The sequence below is a fragment of the Erythrolamprus reginae genome, chromosome 2 (genome assembly GCF_031021105.1).
Source record: "Erythrolamprus reginae isolate rEryReg1 chromosome 2, rEryReg1.hap1, whole genome shotgun sequence".
NCBI lineage: Eukaryota > Metazoa > Chordata > Lepidosauria > Squamata > Dipsadidae > Erythrolamprus > Erythrolamprus reginae.
Window position 1 is genome coordinate 19,494,722 of NC_091951.1, and position 20,533 is coordinate 19,515,254.

At 44.2% G+C, this 20,533-nt stretch overlaps 1 protein-coding gene across 1 annotated transcript in view; it reads left to right on the plus strand.

The window, feature by feature from the left end:
* Window positions 1–17,474, plus strand: part of LOC139163210 (vomeronasal type-2 receptor 26-like) — a 64,698-nt gene extending 47,224 nt beyond the window's left edge. Inside the window, exon 11 of the mRNA XM_070744171.1 lies at window positions 17,171–17,474. Coding sequence (XP_070600272.1) covers window positions 17,171–17,474 — 304 coding nt within the window. The remainder of the gene's footprint in view (window positions 1–17,170) is intronic.
* Window positions 17,475–20,533: the final 3,059 nt, after the last annotated feature.

Consider the following 20,533-nt stretch of genomic DNA (forward strand, 5'->3'; position numbering starts at 1 on the left):
TTCTTCGGGTAATGTGCACAAATGCTTGAAGCTTGAGCAACAAGCTCTGTGAGTTAATGGCCATAATATCTAGAGATAATTTGGATCTGGTTGCCATAACTGAGACATGGTTTAAGGATTCCAATGAATGGGAAATATCCATACCAGGATATACACTGTATAGGAAGGATAGAATAGAGAGAAGGGGAGGTGGAGTAGCCATTTATGTTAAAGAAAGTCTAAAAACAACACTAATTCAAAATATATGTCAAGATCTAGAGACTCTCTGGATTTGCATGCAAAATAAAGAAGGTTCTGTCATTAGAATTGAGGTGATCTATAGGCCTCCAGGGCAATCTGAGGAATATGACAACAAGATGGTGGATGAAATTACCCAAATGGCAGTAAAGGGAGATACAGTGGTACCTCAAGATACGAACCCCTCCTCTTACGAACAACTCGAGATACGAACTTCCGGGTTGGCTTCGGAGGTTGCTGGGAAGCCCCCCAGCCCGGCTGTCACCGTTTAAAACACGAGCAGCTCCCCAGCAGTCTCCGAAAGCGGTTTGCTCTCCATGTGTCCTCAACCTTTCACGGAGGGTTTTCCACCTCTCCTCTTCCCAGTTTGCTCTCCATGTGTCCCAAACCTTTCACAGAGGGTTTTCCACCTCTCCTCTTCCCAGTTTGCTCTCCATGTGTCCCCAACCTTTCACGGAGGGTTTTCCACCTCTCCTCTTCCCAGTTTGCTCTCCATGTGTCCCAAACCTTTCACGGAGGGTTTTCCACCTCTCCTCTTCCCAGTTTGCTCTCCATGTGTCCCCAACCTTTCACGGAGGGTTTTCCACCTCTCCTCTTCCCAGTTTGCTCTCCATGTGTCCTCAACCTTCCACGGAGGGTTTTCCACCTCTCCTCTTCCCAGTTTGCTCTCCATGTGTCCTCAACCTTTCAGGGAGGGTTTTCCACCTCTCCTCTTCCCAGTTGGCTCTCCATGTCTCCCAAACCTTTCACAGAGGGTTTTCCACCTCTCCTCTTCCCAGTTTGCTCTCCATGTTCCCAAACCTTTCACAGAGGGTTTTCCACCTCTCCTCTTCCCAGTTTGCTCTCCATGTGTCCTCAACCTTTCAGGGAGGGTTTTCCACCTCTCCTCTTCCCAGTTTGCTCTCCATGTGTCCTCAACCTTTCAGGGAGGGTTTTCCACCTCTCCTCTTCCCAGTTTGCTCTCCATGTGTCCTCAACCTTTCACGGAGGGTTTTCCACCTCTCCTCTTCCCAGTTTGCTCTCCATGTCTCCCACACCTTTCACAGAGGGTTTTCCACCTCTCCTCTTCCCAGTTTGCTCTCCATGTGACCCCAACCTTTCACGGAGGGTTTTCCACCTCTCCTCTTCCCAGTTGGCTCTCCATGTCTCCCAAACCTTTCACAGAGGGTTTTCCACCTCTCCTCTTCCCAGTTTGCTCTCCATGTGTCCTCAACCTTTCACTGAGGGTTTTCCACCTCTCCTCTTCCCAGTTTGCTCTCCATGTGTCCTCAACCTTTCATGGAGGGTTTTCCACCTCTCCTCTTCCCAGTTTGCTCTCCATGTGTCCTCAACCTTTCACTGAGGGTTTTCCATCTCTCCTCTTCCCAGTTGGCTCTCCATGTCTCCCAAACCTTTCACAGAGGGTTTTCCACCTCCCCTCTTCCCAGTTTGCTCTCCATGTGTCCTCAACCTTTCACTGAGGGTTTTCCACCTCTCCTCTTCCCAGTTTGCTCTCCATGTGTCCTCAACCTTTCACGAAGGGTTTTCCACCTCTCCTCTTCCCAGTTTGCTCTCCAAGTGTCCCCAACCTTTCACTGAGGGTTTTCCACCTCTCCTCTTCCCAGTTGGCTCTCCATGTCTCCCAAACCTTTCATGGAGGGTTTTCCACCTCTCCTCTTCCCAGTTTGCTCTCCATGTGTCCTCAACCTTTCACGGAGGGTTTTCCACCTCTCCTCTTCCCAGTTTGCTCTCCATGTGTCCCCAACCTTTCACGGAGGGTTTTCCACCTCTCCTCTTCCCAGTTTGCTCTCCATGTGACCCCAACCTTTCACGGAGGGTTTTCCACCTCTCCTCTTCCCAGTTTGCTATCCATGTGTCCCAAACCTTTCACGGAGGGTTTTCCACCTCTCCTCTTCCCAGTTTGCTCTCCATGTGTCCCCAACCTTTCACGGAGGGTTTTCCACCTCTCCTCTTCCCAGTTTGATCTCCATGTGTCCCCAACCTTTCACGGAGGGGTTTCCACCTCTCCTCTTCCCAGTTTGCTCTCCATGTGTCCCCAACCTTTCAGGGAGGGTTTTCCACCTCTCCTCTTCCCAGTTTGCTATCCATGTTTCCCAAACCTTTCACGGAGGGTTTTCCACCTCTCCTCTTCCCAGTTTGCTCTCCATTTGTCCCCAACCTTTCACGGAGGGTTTTCCACCTCTCCTCTTCCCAGTTTGCTCTCCATGTGTCCCCAACCTTTCACGGAGGGTTTTCCACCTCTCCTCTTCCCAGTTTGCTCTCCATGTGTCCCAAACCTTTCACAGAGGGTTTTCCACCTCTCCTCTTCCCAGTTTGCTCTCCAAGTGTCCCCAACCTTTCACGGAGGGTTTTCCACCTCTCCTCTTCCCAGTTTGCTCTCCATGTGTCCCCAACCTTTCACTGAGGGTTTTCCACCTCTCCTCTTCCCAGTTTGCTCTCCATGTGTCCCCAACCTTTCACTGAGGGTTTTCCACCTCTCCTCTTCCCAGTTTGCTCTCCATGTGTCCCCAACCTTTCACGGAGGGTTTTCCACCTCTCCTCTTCCCAGTTTGCTCTCCATGTGTCCCCAACCTTTCACGGAGGGTTTTCCACCTCTCCTCTTCCCAGTTGGCTCTCCATGTCTCCCAAACCTTTCACAGAGGGTTTTCCACCTCTCCTCTTCCCAGTTTGCTCTCCATGTGTCCTCAACCTTTCACGGAGGGTTTTCCACCTCTCCTCTTCCCAGTTTGCTCTCCATGTGTCCTCAACCTTTCACGGAGGGTTTTCCACCTCTCCTCTTCCCAGTTGGCTCTCCATGTCTCCCAAACCTTTCACAGAGGGTTTTCCACCTCTCCTCTTCCCAGTTTGCTCTCCATGTGTCCCCAACCTTTCACGGAGGGTTTTCCACCTCTCCTCTTCCCAGTTTGCTCTCCATGTGTCCTCAACCTTTCACTGAGGGTTTTCCACCTCTCCTCTTCCCAGTTTGCTCTCCATGTGTCCTCAACCTTTCAGGGAGGGTTTTCCACCTCTCCTCTTCCCAGTTTGCTCTCCATGTGTCCCAAACCTTTCATGGAGGGTTTTCCATCTCTCCTCTTCCCAGTTGGCTCACCATGTCTCCCAAACCTTTCACAGAGGGTTTTCCACCTCTCCTCTTCCCAGTTTGCTCTCCATGTGTCCTCAACCTTTCACTGAGGGTTTTCCACCTCTCCTCTTCCCAGTTTGCTCTCCATGTGTCCTCAACCTTTCACGGAGGGTTTTCCACCTCTCCTCTTCCCAGTTTGCTCTCCATGTGTCCTCAACCTTTCACTGAGGGTTTTCCATCTCTCCTCTTCCCAGTTGGCTCTCCATGTCTCCCAAACCTTTCACAGAGGGTTTTCCACCTCCCCTCTTCCCAGTTTGCTCTCCATGTGTCCTCAACCTTTCACTGAGGGTTTTCCACCTCTCCTCTTCCCAGTTTGCTCTCCATGTGTCCTCAACCTTTCACGGAGGGTTTTCCACCTCTCCTCTTCCCAGTTTGCTCTCCATATGTCCTCAACCTTTCACGGAGGGTTTTCCACCTCTCCTCTTCCCAGTTTGCTCTCCAAGTGTCCCCAACCTTTCACTGAGGGTTTTCCACCTCTCCTCTTCCCAGTTGGCTCTCCATGTCTCCCAAACCTTTCATGGAGGGTTTTCCACCTCTCCTCTTCCCAGTTTGCTCTCCATGTGTCCCAAACCTTTCACGGAGGGTTTTCCACCTCTCCTCTTCCCAGTTTGCTCTCCATGTGTCCTCAACCTTTCACGGAGGGTTTTCCACCTCTCCTCTTCCCAGTTTGCTCTCCATGTGTCCTCAACCTTTCAAGGAGGATTTTCCACTTCTCCTCTTCCCAGTTTGCTCTCCATGTGTCCCCAACCTTTCACATGTGTCCCCAACCTTTCACTGAGGGTTTTCCACCTCTCCTCTTCCCAGTTGGCTCTCCATGTCTCCAAAACCTTTCACGGAGGGTTTTCCACCTCTCCTCTTCCCAGTTTGCTCTCCATGTGTCCCCAACCTTTCACGGAGGGTTTTCCACCTCTCCTCTTCCCAGTTTGCTCTCCATGTGTCCTCAACCTTTCACGGAGGGTTTTCTACCTCTCCTCTTCCCAGTTTGCTCTCCATGTGTCCCCAACCTTTCACTGAGGGTTTTCCACCTCTCCTCTTCCCAGTTTGCTCTCCATGTGTCCTCAACCTTTCAGGGAGGGTTTTCCACCTCTCCTCTTCCCAGTTTGCTCTCCATGTGTCCCCAACCTTTCACGGAGGGTTTTCCACCTCTCCTCTTCCCAGTTTGCTCTCCATGTGTCCCAAACCTTTCACGGAGGGTTTTCCACCTCTCCTCTTCCCAGTTTGCTCTCCATGTGTCCTCAACCTTTCACGGAGGATTTTCCACCTCTCCTCTTCCCAGTTTGCTCTCCATGTGTCCTCAACCTTTCATGGAGGTTTTTCCACCTCTCCTCTTCCCAGTTTGCTCTCCATGTGTCCCCAACCTTTCACTGAGGGTTTTCCACCTCTCCTCTTCCCAGTTTGCTCTCCATGTGTCCCCAACCTTTCACGGAGGGTTTTCCACCTCTCCTCTTCCCAGTTTGCTCTCCATGTGTCCTCAACCTTTCACGGAGGGTTTTCCACCTCTCCTCTTCCCAGTTTGCTCTCCATGTGTCCCCAACCTTTCACGGAGGGTTTTCCACCTCTCCTCTTCCCAGTTTGCTCTCCATGTGTCCCCAACCTTTCACGGAGGGTTTTCCACCTCTGGCACAGCTGGTTAAGACACCAACTAGAGGGGAGAATATTCTAGATTTAGTTTTTACGAATGGGAATTGGGTTTCAGAGGTCAAGGTGGGAGAAAATTTAGGTTGCAGTGACCATCTATGTTTGTGGTTTGATGTAAAAACTCATTGTGAGCAATCCTATAATGCAACCAAATTATTGGATTTCAGAAAAACAAATTTTAATGCAATGGGGGAATATTTAGATAATGAATTAAAGGGGAGGGATAAAATGGCAGGAGCGAGAACCCAGTGGACTGTATTAAGAAAGGCCATCTTAAAAGCCACTGGTCTGTATGTAAGACAAATAACTACAGGTAAAAGGAAGAAGAAACCGCTATGGTTTAGCAATGATGTAAGGGCTATAGTCAATGTAAAAAAGGCTGCCTATAGGAGGTATAAAGAGTCTGGAAGTATAGCTGATAGAGAGGTGTATAAAATGAGACAGAAGGAGGCGAAACAGATAATATATGCTGCTAAAGCCTCAAAAGAGGAAGAAATTGCAAAATCTGTAAAGAAGGGCGATAAAACCTTCTTCAGATATATTAGTGATAAGAAGAAGAAAAACTGTGGCATCACGAAGCTTAGTACCGGGAATAATACATGCATTAATGGAAATAAGGAGATCGCTGACCATTTCAATAGCTACTTCTGTTCAGTTTTCTCAAAAGACACCTTACAAAATAATACTATAGAGGGATATAGCATTGCTTCCAGCTGTACGGATTCAGCTCCAGTGATCTTAGAAGCCGATGTCTTAGAAGAACTTGAACGATTAAAGATAAATAAGGCAATGGGTCCAGATGGCATCCAACCCAGAGTTCTTAAAGAACTCAGATCTGTCCTTGCTACCCCCCTGACTGATTTGTTTAACCAATCCCTGTTAACAGGAGAAGTTCCTGAGGATTGGAGAATGGCCAGTGTTGTGCCTATCCACAAGAAGGGCAGTAGAGAAGAAGCTGGTAACTACAGGCCAGTTAGCTTGACATCAGTTGTAATTAAAATGATGGAGACTCTACTCAAAAAGAGGATAAATCAGCACCTAAAAAACAATAACTTATTGGACCCAAATCAGCATGGCTTTACTGAAGGCAAATCATGTCAGACTAATCTCATTGATTTCTTTGACTATGTCACGAAGGTGTTGGATCAAGGTGGTGCCGTGGATATTGCCTACCTGGACTTCAGCAAAGCCTTTGATACAGTGCCACATAAAGAGCTGATAGATAAATTAGTGAAGATTGGACTTAATCCCTGGATTGTTCAATGGATTTGTAGCTGGCTGAAGCGTAGACATCAGAGAGTTATTGTTAACGGCGAGTATTCTGAGCAGAGTCAGGTTACAAGCGGTGTGCCACAAGGGTCTGTTCTGGGTCCTATTCTTTTTAATATGTTTGTGAGTGACATAGGGGAAGGTTTGGTAGGGAAGGTTTGCCTATTTGCCGATGACTCTAAAGTGTGCAATAGGGTTGATATTCCTGGAGGCGTCTGTAATATGGTAAATGATTTAGCTTTACTAGATGAATGGTCAAAGCAATGGAAACTGCAGTTTAATGTTTCCAAATGTAAAATAATGCACTTGGGGAAAAGGAATCCTCAATCTGAGTATTGTATTGGCAGTTCTGTGTTAGCAAATACTTCAGAAGAAAAGGATTTAGGGGTAGTGATTTCTGACAGTCTCAGAATGGGTGAGCAGTGCAGTCAGGCGGTAGGGAAAGCAAGTAGGATGCTTGGCTGCATAGCTAGAGGTATAACAAGCAGGAAGAGGGAGATTGTGATCCCCCTATATAGAGCGCTGGTGAGACCACATTTGGAATACTGTGTTCAGTTCTGGAGACCTCACCTACAAAAAGATATTGACAAAATTGAACCGGTCCAAAGACGGGCTACAAGAATGGTGGAAGGTCTTAAGCATAAAACGTATCAGGAAAGACTTAATGAACTCAATCTGTATAGTCTGGAGGACAGAAGGAAAAGGGGGGACATGATCGAAACATTTAAATATATTAAAGGGTTAAATAAGGTTCAGGAGGGAAGTGTTTTTAATAGGAAAGTGAACACAAGAACAAGGGGACACAATCTGAAGTTAGTTGGGGGAAAGATCAAAAGCAACATGAGAAAATATTATTTTACTGAAAGAGTAGTAGATCCTTGGAACAAACTTCCAGCAGACGTGGTAGATAAATCCACAGTAACTGAATTTAAACATGCCTGGGATAAACATATATCCATCCTAAGATAAAATACAGAAAATAGTATAAGGGCAGACTAGATGGACCATGAGGTCTTTTTCTGCCGTCAGACTTCTATGTTTCTATGTTTCTATGTTTCTATGAGAGAGGAAGGAAGAAAGTGAGAGAGCGTGAGAGAGAGGAAGAAAGTAAGAGAGAGAGAGGATTGGAAGGAAGAGAGAGAGTGAGAAATGATAGAAAAAAGGGGAGAAAAAAGAGAAATGAGAAAATGATTGAGGCAGAGAATGACAGGAAAGAGAGAGAAACAGAGAGAGAAGTGACTCTTGATTTAAAGCATACGGTAAAAGCACTTAAATAATAACAGAGGGGAAAAAAACCAGCCTTCACCTGTTTTTATTAATAGTTATGTTTTTGGATTTGCTGGTTGTTTTAGTTTTAATAGTAATAGACTTTTGTTTTGTTTTATTATTAATTTCTTTTAATAAAAAAGAAGGGATTTATTATTTATATTTATTTATTTATTTATTTATTTATGTATTTATTTATTCATTTATACTTCTATGCTGCCCAGTCCCAAGGGGACTGCCGCTCAGACACTATACTTTTCCGCCCACCCCGAAAAAAAATTAGAGGGAATATTGGTCCGCAGGCTTCCGAAATCTTTTGTGTGCCCTGTTTTTCACAGAAATGGGGGAGAAATGCACCCATTTTTGCAAAAAATGGGGCATGCAGTGAGTTTGGGAGACTTGCGGAGTACTCTTGGGGGCCGGGGATAACAAAAACTTTTTTTTCTTACTTACCTCTTTGGAATCTTGGTGTGTCTTACACACCAGTGCGTCTTATAGTACGAAAAATACAATATTGTATGTTGCCCCTCTAAATAAATAAATAAATAAATATATTTTCTTTGTCATTCCTTGCTATTCTGTTTAGTCTCTGCCCCAGTCTAAATGTGTGGAAAATTGTCATCCTGGATTTGTCAAACAAGCTCGGGAAGAAGAACCAGTTTGCTGCTATGACTGCATTCCTTGTCCAGATGGGACCATCTCCACTCAGAAAGGTGGGCAATACTGATGGAAAGAGTATTAGATTCATGCAGATCATTTTGATCAATGTGCATAAAGTTAATAACACACATATGCTTGACTATTTTGTTGTTTTTTATTCTCAACATGTCCAATTTCTTCCATAATTTCAAGTATAAGAAGAAGATCTTGAAATATGAGATAAGAAGTGGTACAAGGGCATGGTGAATTGGGCAAGATTACTTTTGCCAGAGGAAATCATTTTTACTTGTCACTTTGGAAATGTCCCTCATCTTTCTTTTCCTAGGAACATTTGACTTTTTTTATATTTGAGGAATGGTAGCAGATCAATGGAATAACAGAACAGAATAACAGAGTTGGAAGGGGCTCTGTGTTGTGGCCCGTCCACATCCTGCTCAGCTGATCATGGATTTTGAGGATCAAGAGACGAGTGTGTTTCAGTGTACTTGGCACTCGAGTCTGAGAGTGGAAATGATGTGGAGTTAGAGGCTGAAAGCCAACTAGAGACTGTGGCACCTCCAGAGGTGTTCTTGAATGACTCAGGAGATGACAAAGAGCCCCTTATAGACGCAAGGATATGCAGGACTATGAACAGACAGGATTTTTGAGGAGAAAGAGGTTTGGATTTGAATAGATCTATAGAACACTTGGCCATGCCTTGTGGCTATATAAGGGGAGGTCTCACAATGAATTAGTGTGAATGACAACATTCAAATAATGAAAGGGTGTGGACTCCGTGATTTTAGAGATCATTTCTGCTAAAAGACAGCTTCAAATATCTACAATCTGCTCCTCCAGGACTTCTGACAAGATGCTGTGAGTTTGAGTGATTAATAAACCTTCAAAGAGACTTTTAATGAGTTCTTGGATTCCGGCCTGAGAAGGTCATTAGCCATGCACTGCTGTCCATAAGTTTTTGATAACGTTCTTTTTACCTTTAACCATTTTATGCTATCAACATTTTTGACCATTATATTGACATCTTATACCTTTCCGACTGTGTGTGTGTGTGTGTGAATTTATTTTCTGGGTTTTCCTTGCTTAGACAGAACATCTTGAAGGTCTTCTAGTCCAATACCCTGCTTAAGCAGGAAATGCTACATCACTTCAGACAAATGTTTATGCAATCTCTTCATAAAAACTTCCAGCATTGGAGCATTCTCCAACTTCTGGAGGCAAGCCGTTCCACTAATTAATTGTTCTAACTGTCAGGAAATTTCTTCTTAGCTTCTCTCCTTGATTACTTTCCACCCATTGCTTCTTGTCCTACGGATGGATTTTGGTCACCCAAGCCATTGTTTTACATTATAGGCCAAATAATAGAATACAATATTTTATTGGCCAAGTGTGATTGAACACACAGGGAACTTGTCTGTGGTGCATAAACTCTCAATGTATTCTACATGAGGTTGTTCTTGAACAGGGGTGGGCAATTAATTTTGCCATGGGGCCGCATGAGAAATTGGGATGGTTTTAGAGGGCCGGATTAATATAATTAACTCAGTTTTACCCAATACTGTATATTATTGGGTAGAACTGAGTTAATTATATTATAATTATAAATTATAAATATATATTATGTTATGTTATGTTATATTATGTTATGTTATGTTATGTTATGTTATGTTATGTTATGTTATGTTATATATAATATAATATAATATAATATAATATAATATAATATAATATAATATAATATAATATAATATAATATAATATAATATAATATAATATAATATTATATTATATTATATTATATTATATTATATTATATTATATTATATTATATTATAATATATTACAGTAATACCTCGTCTTACAAACGCCTCGTCATACAAACTTTTCGAGATACAAACCCAGGGTTTAAGATTTTTTTGCCTCTTCTTACAAACTATTTTCATCTTACAAACCCACCGCCGCCACTGGGATGCCCCACCTTTGGACTTCCGTTGCACTGCTGGGATTCCTCTGAGGCTCCCCTCCATGGGAAACCCCAAATCCGGACTTCCGTGTTTTTGTGATGCTGCAGGGAATCCCAGCAGGAGAATCCCAGCAGCACAAAAACAGGCACTTCGCTGGCAATGGAAGTCTCGGAGTGGAGTTTCCCAGCGAGGGGAGCCTCAGTAAAATTGCAGCATCGCAAAAACACAGAGGTCCGGAGGTGGGGTTTCGAGGACTTCAGTGTTTTTGTGATGCTGCGATTTCTCTGATGCTCCCTTCGCTGGGAAACCCCACCTCCAAACTTCCATTGCCAGCAAAGTGCTCGTTTTTGCGATGCTGGGATTCCCCTGCAGCATTGCAAAAACACAGAAGTCCGGAGGTGGGGTTTTCCATGGAGGGGAGCCTCAGGGGAATCCCAGCAATGCAAAAACGGGCGCTTCGGCTGGCAAAAGGGGTGAATTTTGGGCTTGCATGCATTAATCGCTTTTCCATTGATTCCTATGGGAAACATTGTTTCGTCTTACAAACTTTGCACCTTAAGAACCTTGTCCTGGAACCAATTAAGTTTGTAAGACAAGGTATCACTGTACAGTGGTACCTCATGATATGAACCCCTCGTCATACAAACTTTTCAAGATACGAACCCAGGGTTCGGAATTTTTTTGCCTCTTCTTACGAACTTTTTTCACCTTACGAACCTGCCGCCGGCCGCTGGGATGCCCCACCTCCAGACTTGAGTTCCTCCCATTTTTTCCCACCCTTTCCTGCCCCATTCTCCTCTCTGGATCTCAATGGGTTTCCTCCGTTTTTCTCCACTCTGTCCTGCCCCATTCTCCCCTCTGGATCTCCATGGGTTTCCTCCATTTTTCTCCATTCTGTCCTGCCCCATTCTCCCCTCTGGATCTCCATGGGTTTCCTCCATTTTTCTCCACCCTGTCCTGCCCCATTCTCCCCTCTGGATCTCCATGGGTTTCCTGCATTTTTCTCCACCCTGTCCTGCCCCATTCTCCCCTCTGGATCTCCATGGGTTTCCTCCATTTTTCTCCACCCTGTCCTGCCCCATTCTCCCCTCTGGATCTCCATGGGTTTCCCCCGTTTTTCTCCACCCTGTCCTGCCCCATTCTCCCCTCTGGATCTCCATGGGTTTCCTCCATTTTTCTCCACCCTGTCCTGCCCCATTCTCCCCTCTGGATCTCCATGGGTTTCCTCCGTTTTTCTCCACCCTGTCCTGCCCCATTCTCCCCTCTGGATCTCCATGGATTCCTCCCGTTTTTCTCCACTCTGTCCTGCCCCATTCTCCCCTCTGGATCTCCATGGGTTTCCTCCGTTTTCCTCCACCCTGTCCTGCCCCATTCTCCCCTCTGGATCTCCATGGGTTTCCTCCATTTTTCTCCACTCTGTCCTGCACCAATCTCCCCTCTGGATCTCCATGGATTCCTCCCGTTTTTCTCCACTCTGTCCTGCCCCATTCTCCCCTCTGGATCTCCATGGGTTTCCTCCGTTTTTCTCCACCCTGTCCTGCCCCATTCTCCCCTCTGGATCTCCATGGGTTTCCTCCGTTTTCCTCCACCCTGTCCTGCCCCATTCTCCCCTCTGGATCTCCATGGGTTTCCTCCATTTTTCTCCACTCTGTCCTGCGCCAATCTCCCCTCTGGATCTCCATGGATTCCTCCCGTTTTTCTCCACTCTGTCCTGCCCCATTCTCCCCTCTGGATCTCCATGGGTTTCCCTCCCCCCACTCCGTTCGCCTCAGCTTCGTCTGCCGGCAGCTTTTTTTAAAAAAACCTTAATGTTTTGGATTTTCCTAATCGGCTTGCACGCATTATTGGCTTTTCCATTGATTCCTATGGGAAACATTGTTTCATCTTACGAACTTTTCACCTTACGAACCTCGTCCTGGAACCAATTAAGTTCGTAAGATGAGGTATTACTTTATATGGAGAGAAGCTTCTGTCCCTCTGATTTTCTCTGTCTTCTATTTCTGCTTTTGGGCAATTCTTTACTTCTCTTTCAAAATATTCCTTTCAGGTGCCTCTCTTCAACTGACCTACATTGTCAGTTGAGAAAGCACAGTGGAGGCTTTGCCTGAAAGTAGCTTTGGATTCCTCTTCTTCCTCCAGCTCCCTTTTTCCCCCCTGAGAGGTGGGGTGGGGGATTTGCTTTAAATTTCTTTGAAAGGCCAATGAAACCAATGAACAATTAGAAAATGAGCATTTATTGGAATTTTGCAAAAGGGCACGGAAAGAGAATTTCTCCTTCTTTCTTTCCTCCATTTCTCCTTCCTTCCTCCCTCCATTTCTCCTTCCTTCCTTCCTCCATTTCTCCTTCCTTCCTTCCTTCCAGCCTCCGTGGGCTGGTCACAGACAGCGGGTGGGCCGCATCTGGCCCCCAGGCCACACTTTGCCCAGGTCTGTTCTTGAAGATCATCTGGAATTTAGAAATTATCCAGAATGCAACGACATGCTCATGTTGAGTTTTCCGATATTTTATCATGTTATACCCTTATGGTGTGAGCTGCACAGATTCCCAGTTTCTTTCTAACTTTAATTTAATTCACCTTTAAAGCTCTACTTTTCATAGGACCAGGGTATTAGTGGGACAGGGTGGGCTACTGCTCGGATGGGGGGAACACAGTGGGGTGGCGAAAATGGAGGTCCACCCCAGAGCACCCAATTTGCACTGAAGGATATTGAAAGGAAATGCAGGGCATTCTGCCATGTCCACAGTGTGGTAGTAAACATTTTTGATAGCTCTTCACTGCAATGGGACCTCACCTCCCTTGAGTTATGTTCCTTTCTGACCAGAGCAGATATAATATACATGTTCCAGATGTTTTAGATATTTTTCTTGCAATCTGTCTTTTTTATCTAAACACCACCATTATTGAACTCCTTCCCATTCTTGAATTGCAACAGGCCCTTTTGAAATCCTGGAGATATAGTTCTTCTTCTTCCAGGCTTTGGGATAAGGCAAATTGATGCAGAATGAAAATGTGATGATTTGCATTGATGAAATTTAGTTATGACACCAGTTATTTCACTTTTGACCTTTTGAGGGGGGGTGTTTTTACAGTTTTATATATATTGAAGTTTTTTCCTGGGATATAATACCCAAAGTTTGTTTTAAAATGCTCAGCCAGATAAAATGCTCAGCCAGGTAAAGATATTCTGGCTGCTATTTACCATTTACTATGGCTTTCCTACCTCTCCTATTTCATAGAACATAGAAACATAGAAGATTGATGGCAGAAAAAGACCATATGATCCATCTAGTCTGCCCTTATACTATTTTTGTATTTTAACTTAGGATGGATCTATGTTTATCCCAGGCATGTTTAAATTCAGTTACTGTGGATCTACCAACCACGTCTGCTGGACGTTTGTTCCAAGGATTTTATTTAATTTATTTATTTTATTTATTGCTAGAGTTGGAAGGGACCATGCGTGTCATCAAGTCCAACACCCTATCTAAGCAGGAACCCTATAGCATCCTAGTCAAATGGCAGTCCAATTTCCTCTTAAAAATGTCCAGAGTATTGGAGTTCACAACGTCCACTGGTAGGTTGTTCCACTGGTTGATCCTTCTGACCGTCAGGAAATTCTTCCTTATTTCCAGGTTCAATCTCTCCTTGGTCAGCTTCCAGCCGTTGTTCCTCGTCCAGCCCTACTACTACTCTTTCAGTAAAATAATATTTTCTCATGTTGCTTTTGATCTTTCCCCCAACTAACTTCAGATTGTGTCCCCTTGTTCTTGTGTTCACTTTCCTATTAAAAACACTTCCCTCCTGAACCTTATTTAACCCTTTGACATATATAAATGTTTCGATCATGTCACCCCTTTTCCTTCTGTCCTCCAGACTATACAGATTGAGTTCATTAAGTCTTTCCTGATACCTTTTATGCTTAAGACCTTCCACCATTCTTGTAGCCCGTCTTTGGACCCGTTCAATTTTGTCAGTATCTTTTTGTAGGTGAGGTCTCCAGAACTGAACACAGTATTCCAAATGTGGTCTCACCAGCGCTCTATATAGGGGGATCACAATCTCCCTCTTCCTGCTTGTTATACCTCTAGCTATGCAGCCAAGCATCCTACTTGCTTTTCCTACCGCCCGACCGCACTGCTCATCCATTTTGAGACTGTCTGAAATCGCTACCCCTAAATCCTTCTCTTCTGAAGTTTTTGCTAACACAGAACTGCCAATAAAATATTCAGATTGAGGATTCCTTTTCTCCAAGTGCATTATATTACATTTGGAAACATTAAACTTCAGTTTCCATTGCTTTGACCATTTATCCAGTAAAGCTAAATCATTTACCATATTACAGATGCCCTATTGCACACTTTAGAGTCATCGGCAAATAGGCAAATCTTCCCTACCAAACCTTCCCCTATGTCACTCACAAACATATTAAAAAGAATAGGACCCAGAACAGACCCTTGTGGCACACCGCTTGTAACCTGTGTCTGCTCAGAATACTTGCCATTAACAATAACTCTCTGATGTCTATGCTTCAGCCAGCTGCAAATCCACTGAACTATCCAGGGATTAAGTCCAATCTTCACTAATTTATCTATCAGCTCTTGGAACCATATCAAAGGCTTTGCTGAAGTCCAGATAGGCAATATCCATGGCACCACCTTCATCCAACACCTTTGTGACATAGTCAAAGAAATCAATGAAATTAGTCTGACTCATGCCAGGATTGGGGCCTACCTGACGCAATATTCCAAATTGGGGAGAGAAGAATTGTAATGACTTCAACAATGTAAAATTGCTTAGTCACAGTGAATATTGGCTGAAAAAAGCACTGTATTTTTGGTGTATAAGACGCACCTTTTCCCTCCCTAAAATAGGCTCATAATTAGGGTAATAATAATAATAATAATAATTTATTAGATTTGTATGCCGCCCCTCTCTGCAGACTTATACTCTGAATGTAGCTCCATCCCCCAGCCCTAGTTAGCTGCTAATGATCATCCCAGGTCTTACCTTGCAGACTCTTTCATTGTTTCTCTCTGTGAATAATGTTTTCCAAGCCCTAAGTCTTTGCAGGGGTTTCTTCATTACTCTAACTTGCTCTGAGTAAGTTTCTTTCTAGCCCTAACCAGGTGCCAACGATGTTCCCAGCTCTTACGGGCTTGCAAACTGTTTCATTGTTACTCTCTGCCAAGAATGTATTCCAAACCCTGTCTTTGTAGGGGGGGGGAGGTTCCATTGCTTTACTTGCTCCAGATATTTCTTTCGAGCCCTAACCAGGTGCTATTAAGGTACCCAAGCTCTTTCATTGTTACTCTCTGTGAAGAATATATTCCAAACTCTGTCTTTGTAGGGGGGGGTCATTGTTTTACTTGCTCCAAATGTTTCTTTCCAGCCCTAACCAGATGCTAGCAATGTTCCCAGCTCTTACCCGCTTGCAAGCTCTTTCACTGTTACTCTCTGCAAAGAAAAATGTTTTCCAAGCCCTAAGTCTTTGCAGGGTTTTTCCATTGCTCTACTTGCTCAGACTGTTTCTTTCCAGGTGCTAATGATGTTTCCAGCTTTTACTGGCTTGCAAGCTCTTTCATTGTTACTCTCTCAGAATAAAAAAAAGCCCTTAACCAGGGGATAAAATGCTGAAGCTAACCAGATTAAGGATGCTAGCCAGATGAATACCTGGTGAGCAGATAATTTCCCCTATTTTCCTCCCCCCAAACTAAGGTGCGTCTTATATTCTGGTGCGTCTTATACTCGGGAAAATATGGTGGGGTGTGTGTATATATACATAATTACCTTTGCATAGGTGTGGTTTGTGGCTTGGCTTGAAGGTATTGTGGCTTAGTATGGTATAGAGTGAATTAGTATGGCCTGTGGAGGCTGTAGCTGAATATTGTATATTTGTATGCCGCCCCGAGTCTACAGAAAGGGGCGGCATACAAATCTAATAAATAAATAAATAAAATAAATACATAAATTGTAACTGAGAATAGTAGATAGAGAATTGTGAGTACTTTGTATAGTAACTGCTAGAGAGATAGCTACAGTGTAAATAGTTAGTGTAGTTTTGCTATGAAAGAAGAAAATATTTTCCTAAGAAACTCTGCAGTATGTGTCTTCAATTATCTTCAAGAAAAAGATTCCTGATATTATGGTCTAAGGCAGGCTGGTTAGCTGCTTTGGCTATCTGGGTTGGCTAGCTTCTGCAAAATGTTACTCCAACATTTCATGAAATGTAAGAGATGATTAAAAATATTTCTGTTTTTTCAGATACTGAAAAAAATGTTGAAATAAATGTTTTATATATGTATGCAGACACAGATTGATCATTTACTATGACTTTCTTGCCATCCAAAGAAAGTACTTTGTAAAAGTAAATGCAGAAGAAACAGTATAAAAGAAAGGTTACTTTCTATTTTTTCAGATACTGAAAAGTGCACCAAATGTCTAGATGATCAATATCCAACCAAGATCAGAGTCCAATGTATCCCAAAAAGAATAACCTTCCTGTCCTATGAAGAACATTTGGGTATCATCCTCGTCTCCTTTGCCCTACTCTTGTTCCTAACCACAGGAATCATTTTAATTATATTCATTAAATACCTAGAAACCCCCATTGTCAAAGCCAACAACTGCAACCTCTCCTACATCCTCCTCATCTCCCTCTTGCTTTGCTTCTTGTCCTCCTTTTTCTTCATTGGACAGCCAAGGAAAGCCACCTGCCTTCTCCGACAAACAGTGTTCAGCATTGTTTTCTCAGTAGCTGTGTCTTCTGTGATGGCAAAAACAATCACAGTAGTGCTGGCATTCCTGGCATCCAAACCGGGGAATAAAGTAAGAAGATGGTTGGGGAAAAGCTTGAGCAATTGCATCATATTTTGTGGTTGTGCTGGTCAAATTTTCATCTCTATCATGTGGCTGGTAATTTCTCCCCCATTTCCTGATTCTGACTTGCACTCCCAGCCAGGAGAGATCATCCTTCAATGTAATGAAGGTTCTGTTATCATGTTTTACATTGCTTTCAGCTACATGGGTTTTCTAGCTGCCATTTGTTTCATGATGGCTTTCCTGGCCAGGAACCTGCCTGGGGCCTTCAATGAAGCCAAACTCATCACCTTCAGTATGCTGGTCTTCTGCAGTGTCTGGGTCTCCTTCCTACCCACCTATCTGAGCACCAAGGGGAAATACATGGTGGCTGTTCAGGTCTTCTCTATCTTGGTCTCCAGTGCTGGTCTGCTGGTCTGCATCTTCTTCCCCAAGTGCTACATTATTATCCTGAAACCAGACCTAAACACAAAACAACATCTCATGATTAAAGTAGGAAAGTAGAAATAAAGTTGTTTCTTGGGCTCATAGGCTCCCTTTGCATCCTGTGAGATAAATTAATAGGAGACCAGAAGAATAATAAAAGAAAAAGCTTTTTATTACAAAACATTCTTATACAACATTATTGGCAAGCTTTTAGATGGTCATTTTCATTAATCACTTATTTTTCCACTTATGTTCCAAGTGTATGTCTTTATTAGGTCAGCTTTCCCCGAATCTCCCACATATTCTCCATAAACCACACCCCTCTAGAAACAAACAACAAAATAGAGTTGCACGCATGGCGGTGATGGAGTTGTGTGCGCAACTCCATTTTTGCTGGTGGAACGGCGTTCCATTAGGAGCCCATCCCTGAGCCCACCCTGGTTATGGTCTACTTCAGTCAAAAGCCTTACGGAAGTCCAGGTAAACCACATTGACAGCATTCCCATGGTCCACTAATTTTGACACTTTGTCAAAGAATGCTATAAGATTAGTCTTGCATAATCTGTTTTCCTAGACACTTAGCAGAATTACCAGCTTTGGGGTTTTTAAATGCTTTCAGGAAGAATGCAGAGGCAGCCCAAAGAAGATGCCCTGCATTTTATTTCAACATTTTTCGATGCAAATTGGGTGCTCTGGGGTGGAGCTCCATTTTCGCAACCCCATTGAGTCTCTCCCCCCACCATCCAGGCAGCAGCCCAGCCCTGGTGTGGGTGTTAAGGTGCCCAAGGACTTCCTGTTCAGCCTTCTCAGAGACCCCCAAGTCCTCACAAGCTGTGGGGCTGCACCTCCTCTTTTCTCACCCACTGCAGCCCCACTCCACACCTGATCGGTGGGGAGGGCAAAAGGAAGTCCACACTCTCCACAGGGCTCCTTAAAAAAAGACTAAATGGATCCCACCCCCCTTTCTCCACTTCTCTCTCTGTGCAGAACTCTCTCCACCAGGTGTTCTGGTTTCTGGTAGAAATTTAGCAATTACAAATAACTCTTATTAAATGCATTGTATCATGAATAAAGAAACTCCATTTATTTCTCTGCTCTTCTGGAATTCAAACACATTTCATACACGCACTTATCTGTTGGTCCGTTATCTCCCTTGATCATATTTCTCACATTCCTTCTCCTTCTCCACTTAACAAGATTTATTTTCCTAAATTCATGATCTCTAAAAACAGCAGCCCTGACTGTTAATCACACAGAATACTTTTGCTTACTTGAGAGTGGCAAGAAAAACATCAATTTTTCTCATCGGCAACGTTGAAACTCCACCCTTCTTCCCCACTGACCCCTGATGTGCCAAATACATCACTACAGTATTTAAACCATTCCTCTCCTGACGGCAGAGGGGGGTCTTAAGAAGTTTACAAAAGGCAAGGAGGGTGGGGGCAATCCTAATCTCTGGGGGGAGCTGGTTCCAGAGGGTCGGAGCTGCCACAGAGAAGGCTCTTCCCCTGGGTCCCGCCAGCCGACATTGTTTAGTCAACAGGATCTGGAGAAGGCCAAGTCTGTGAGACCTAACTGGTCACTGGGATAGCCTTCCTGGCTATTCTCAATTGCAAAGTTCAAGGAGCCCCTCCATCCCTTTAATCAAGCGTCCTGTGAATGGAAGGGGCATCTCTCCTGTGTGGGGTGTGGAGGGGGGCTCCCTACAATAATGCTGTGCATAGCAGCACTGGTCTAACTCCTTTTCAAATCACTAGCAGCACGGAGTTTTCCCCCAAACCTAGGGAACACCTTTCATCAGTATCCCTAACTGAATAGATGGAGGGGTGGGAAAATACCAAGTGTGCCCTACAGGAAGCAGCAAAAACATAAACTTTAAGTTTTATTAAATTTATAGGCCGCCCTATTCCTGACGGACTCTGGATGGCGTACAATAATAAAAATGATATATAACGTTTAAAATCCCCATGCAAAAAACAATCATCCCTTCTGGGGCGGAGCAGGATAGCTCAATGGCTCCAGGCCTGCTGGCAAAGCCATGTTTTTAAGGCTTTCCAGAAGGCCTGGAGGATAGGGGTGGTGCAGATCTCTGGGGCTAGTTGATTCCAGAGTGCTGGGGTCACCACAGAGAAGGCCCTCTACCAAAGTCCCACCACTTGGCACTGTTTGGCCGAAGGGACCTGAAGGAGGCCAACTCTGTGGGTTCTGATAGCCCTCTGGGAAGTGTGAGGCAGAAGGTCCCGTAAAATATCTGGTCCTAAGCCATGTAGGGCTTTATAGGTGATAATCAACATTAAAATTGCATCCAGAGACCGATTGGTAGCCAGGGAAGCTTGCAGCATGTTGGTGTTATGTGGGTGTACCTGGGCACATCCACAACAGCTTGTGAAGCTGTGTTCTGGACTAATTGTAGTCTTCTAACATTCTTTAAGGGTAGCCCCATGTAGAGCGCATTGCAGTAGTCGAGCCATGAAGAGACAAGGGCATGAGTGACTGTGAGAAGAGACTCCCTATCCAAATACGGCCACAGCTGGTGCAGACCTGTGCAAAGGTTCCCCTAGCCACAGCTGAGAGATGTTGTTCTAATCTCAGCTGTGGATCTAGGAGGACTCCTAGATTGTGGTCCTGCTCTGAGGGGTTTAAAAAATCCCTCGAATTATAGTCTAAATGCTATTGTTATGGATGGACAGGTGCAACAGTCCTTGGGAGGCAAAACCTACAGCCACTCAGTCTTGTCAAGTTGAGTTTGAGTCTGTTGATTTCCTTCAGACCCTCACAGCTTCCAGGCACCAGCACATCACATCCACCATGTTTTTTTAATTTATTATTTATTTTTTATTATTTAGATTTGTATGCCGCCCCTCTCCGCAGACTCGGGGCGGCTCTTTGATAGACTCCTCCCAAAAATTCACAGGTACAAATTTCAGACAAACACACATTTGAAAATTCAAAACAATGTTCTTTATAATGAAAATTCACTTAAACTAAGCCCTCTTTTGGTATAGCAAAGAGCACTCGTCTCCAACCAAACTGGTAATTTGTACAAGTCCCTTATCAGTCCTGTGATACTTAGCTTGCAGCTGTGAGGCAATTCACAGCCCTTCTTCTTTCACAAAGTGAAACACACTTTGCTCTGG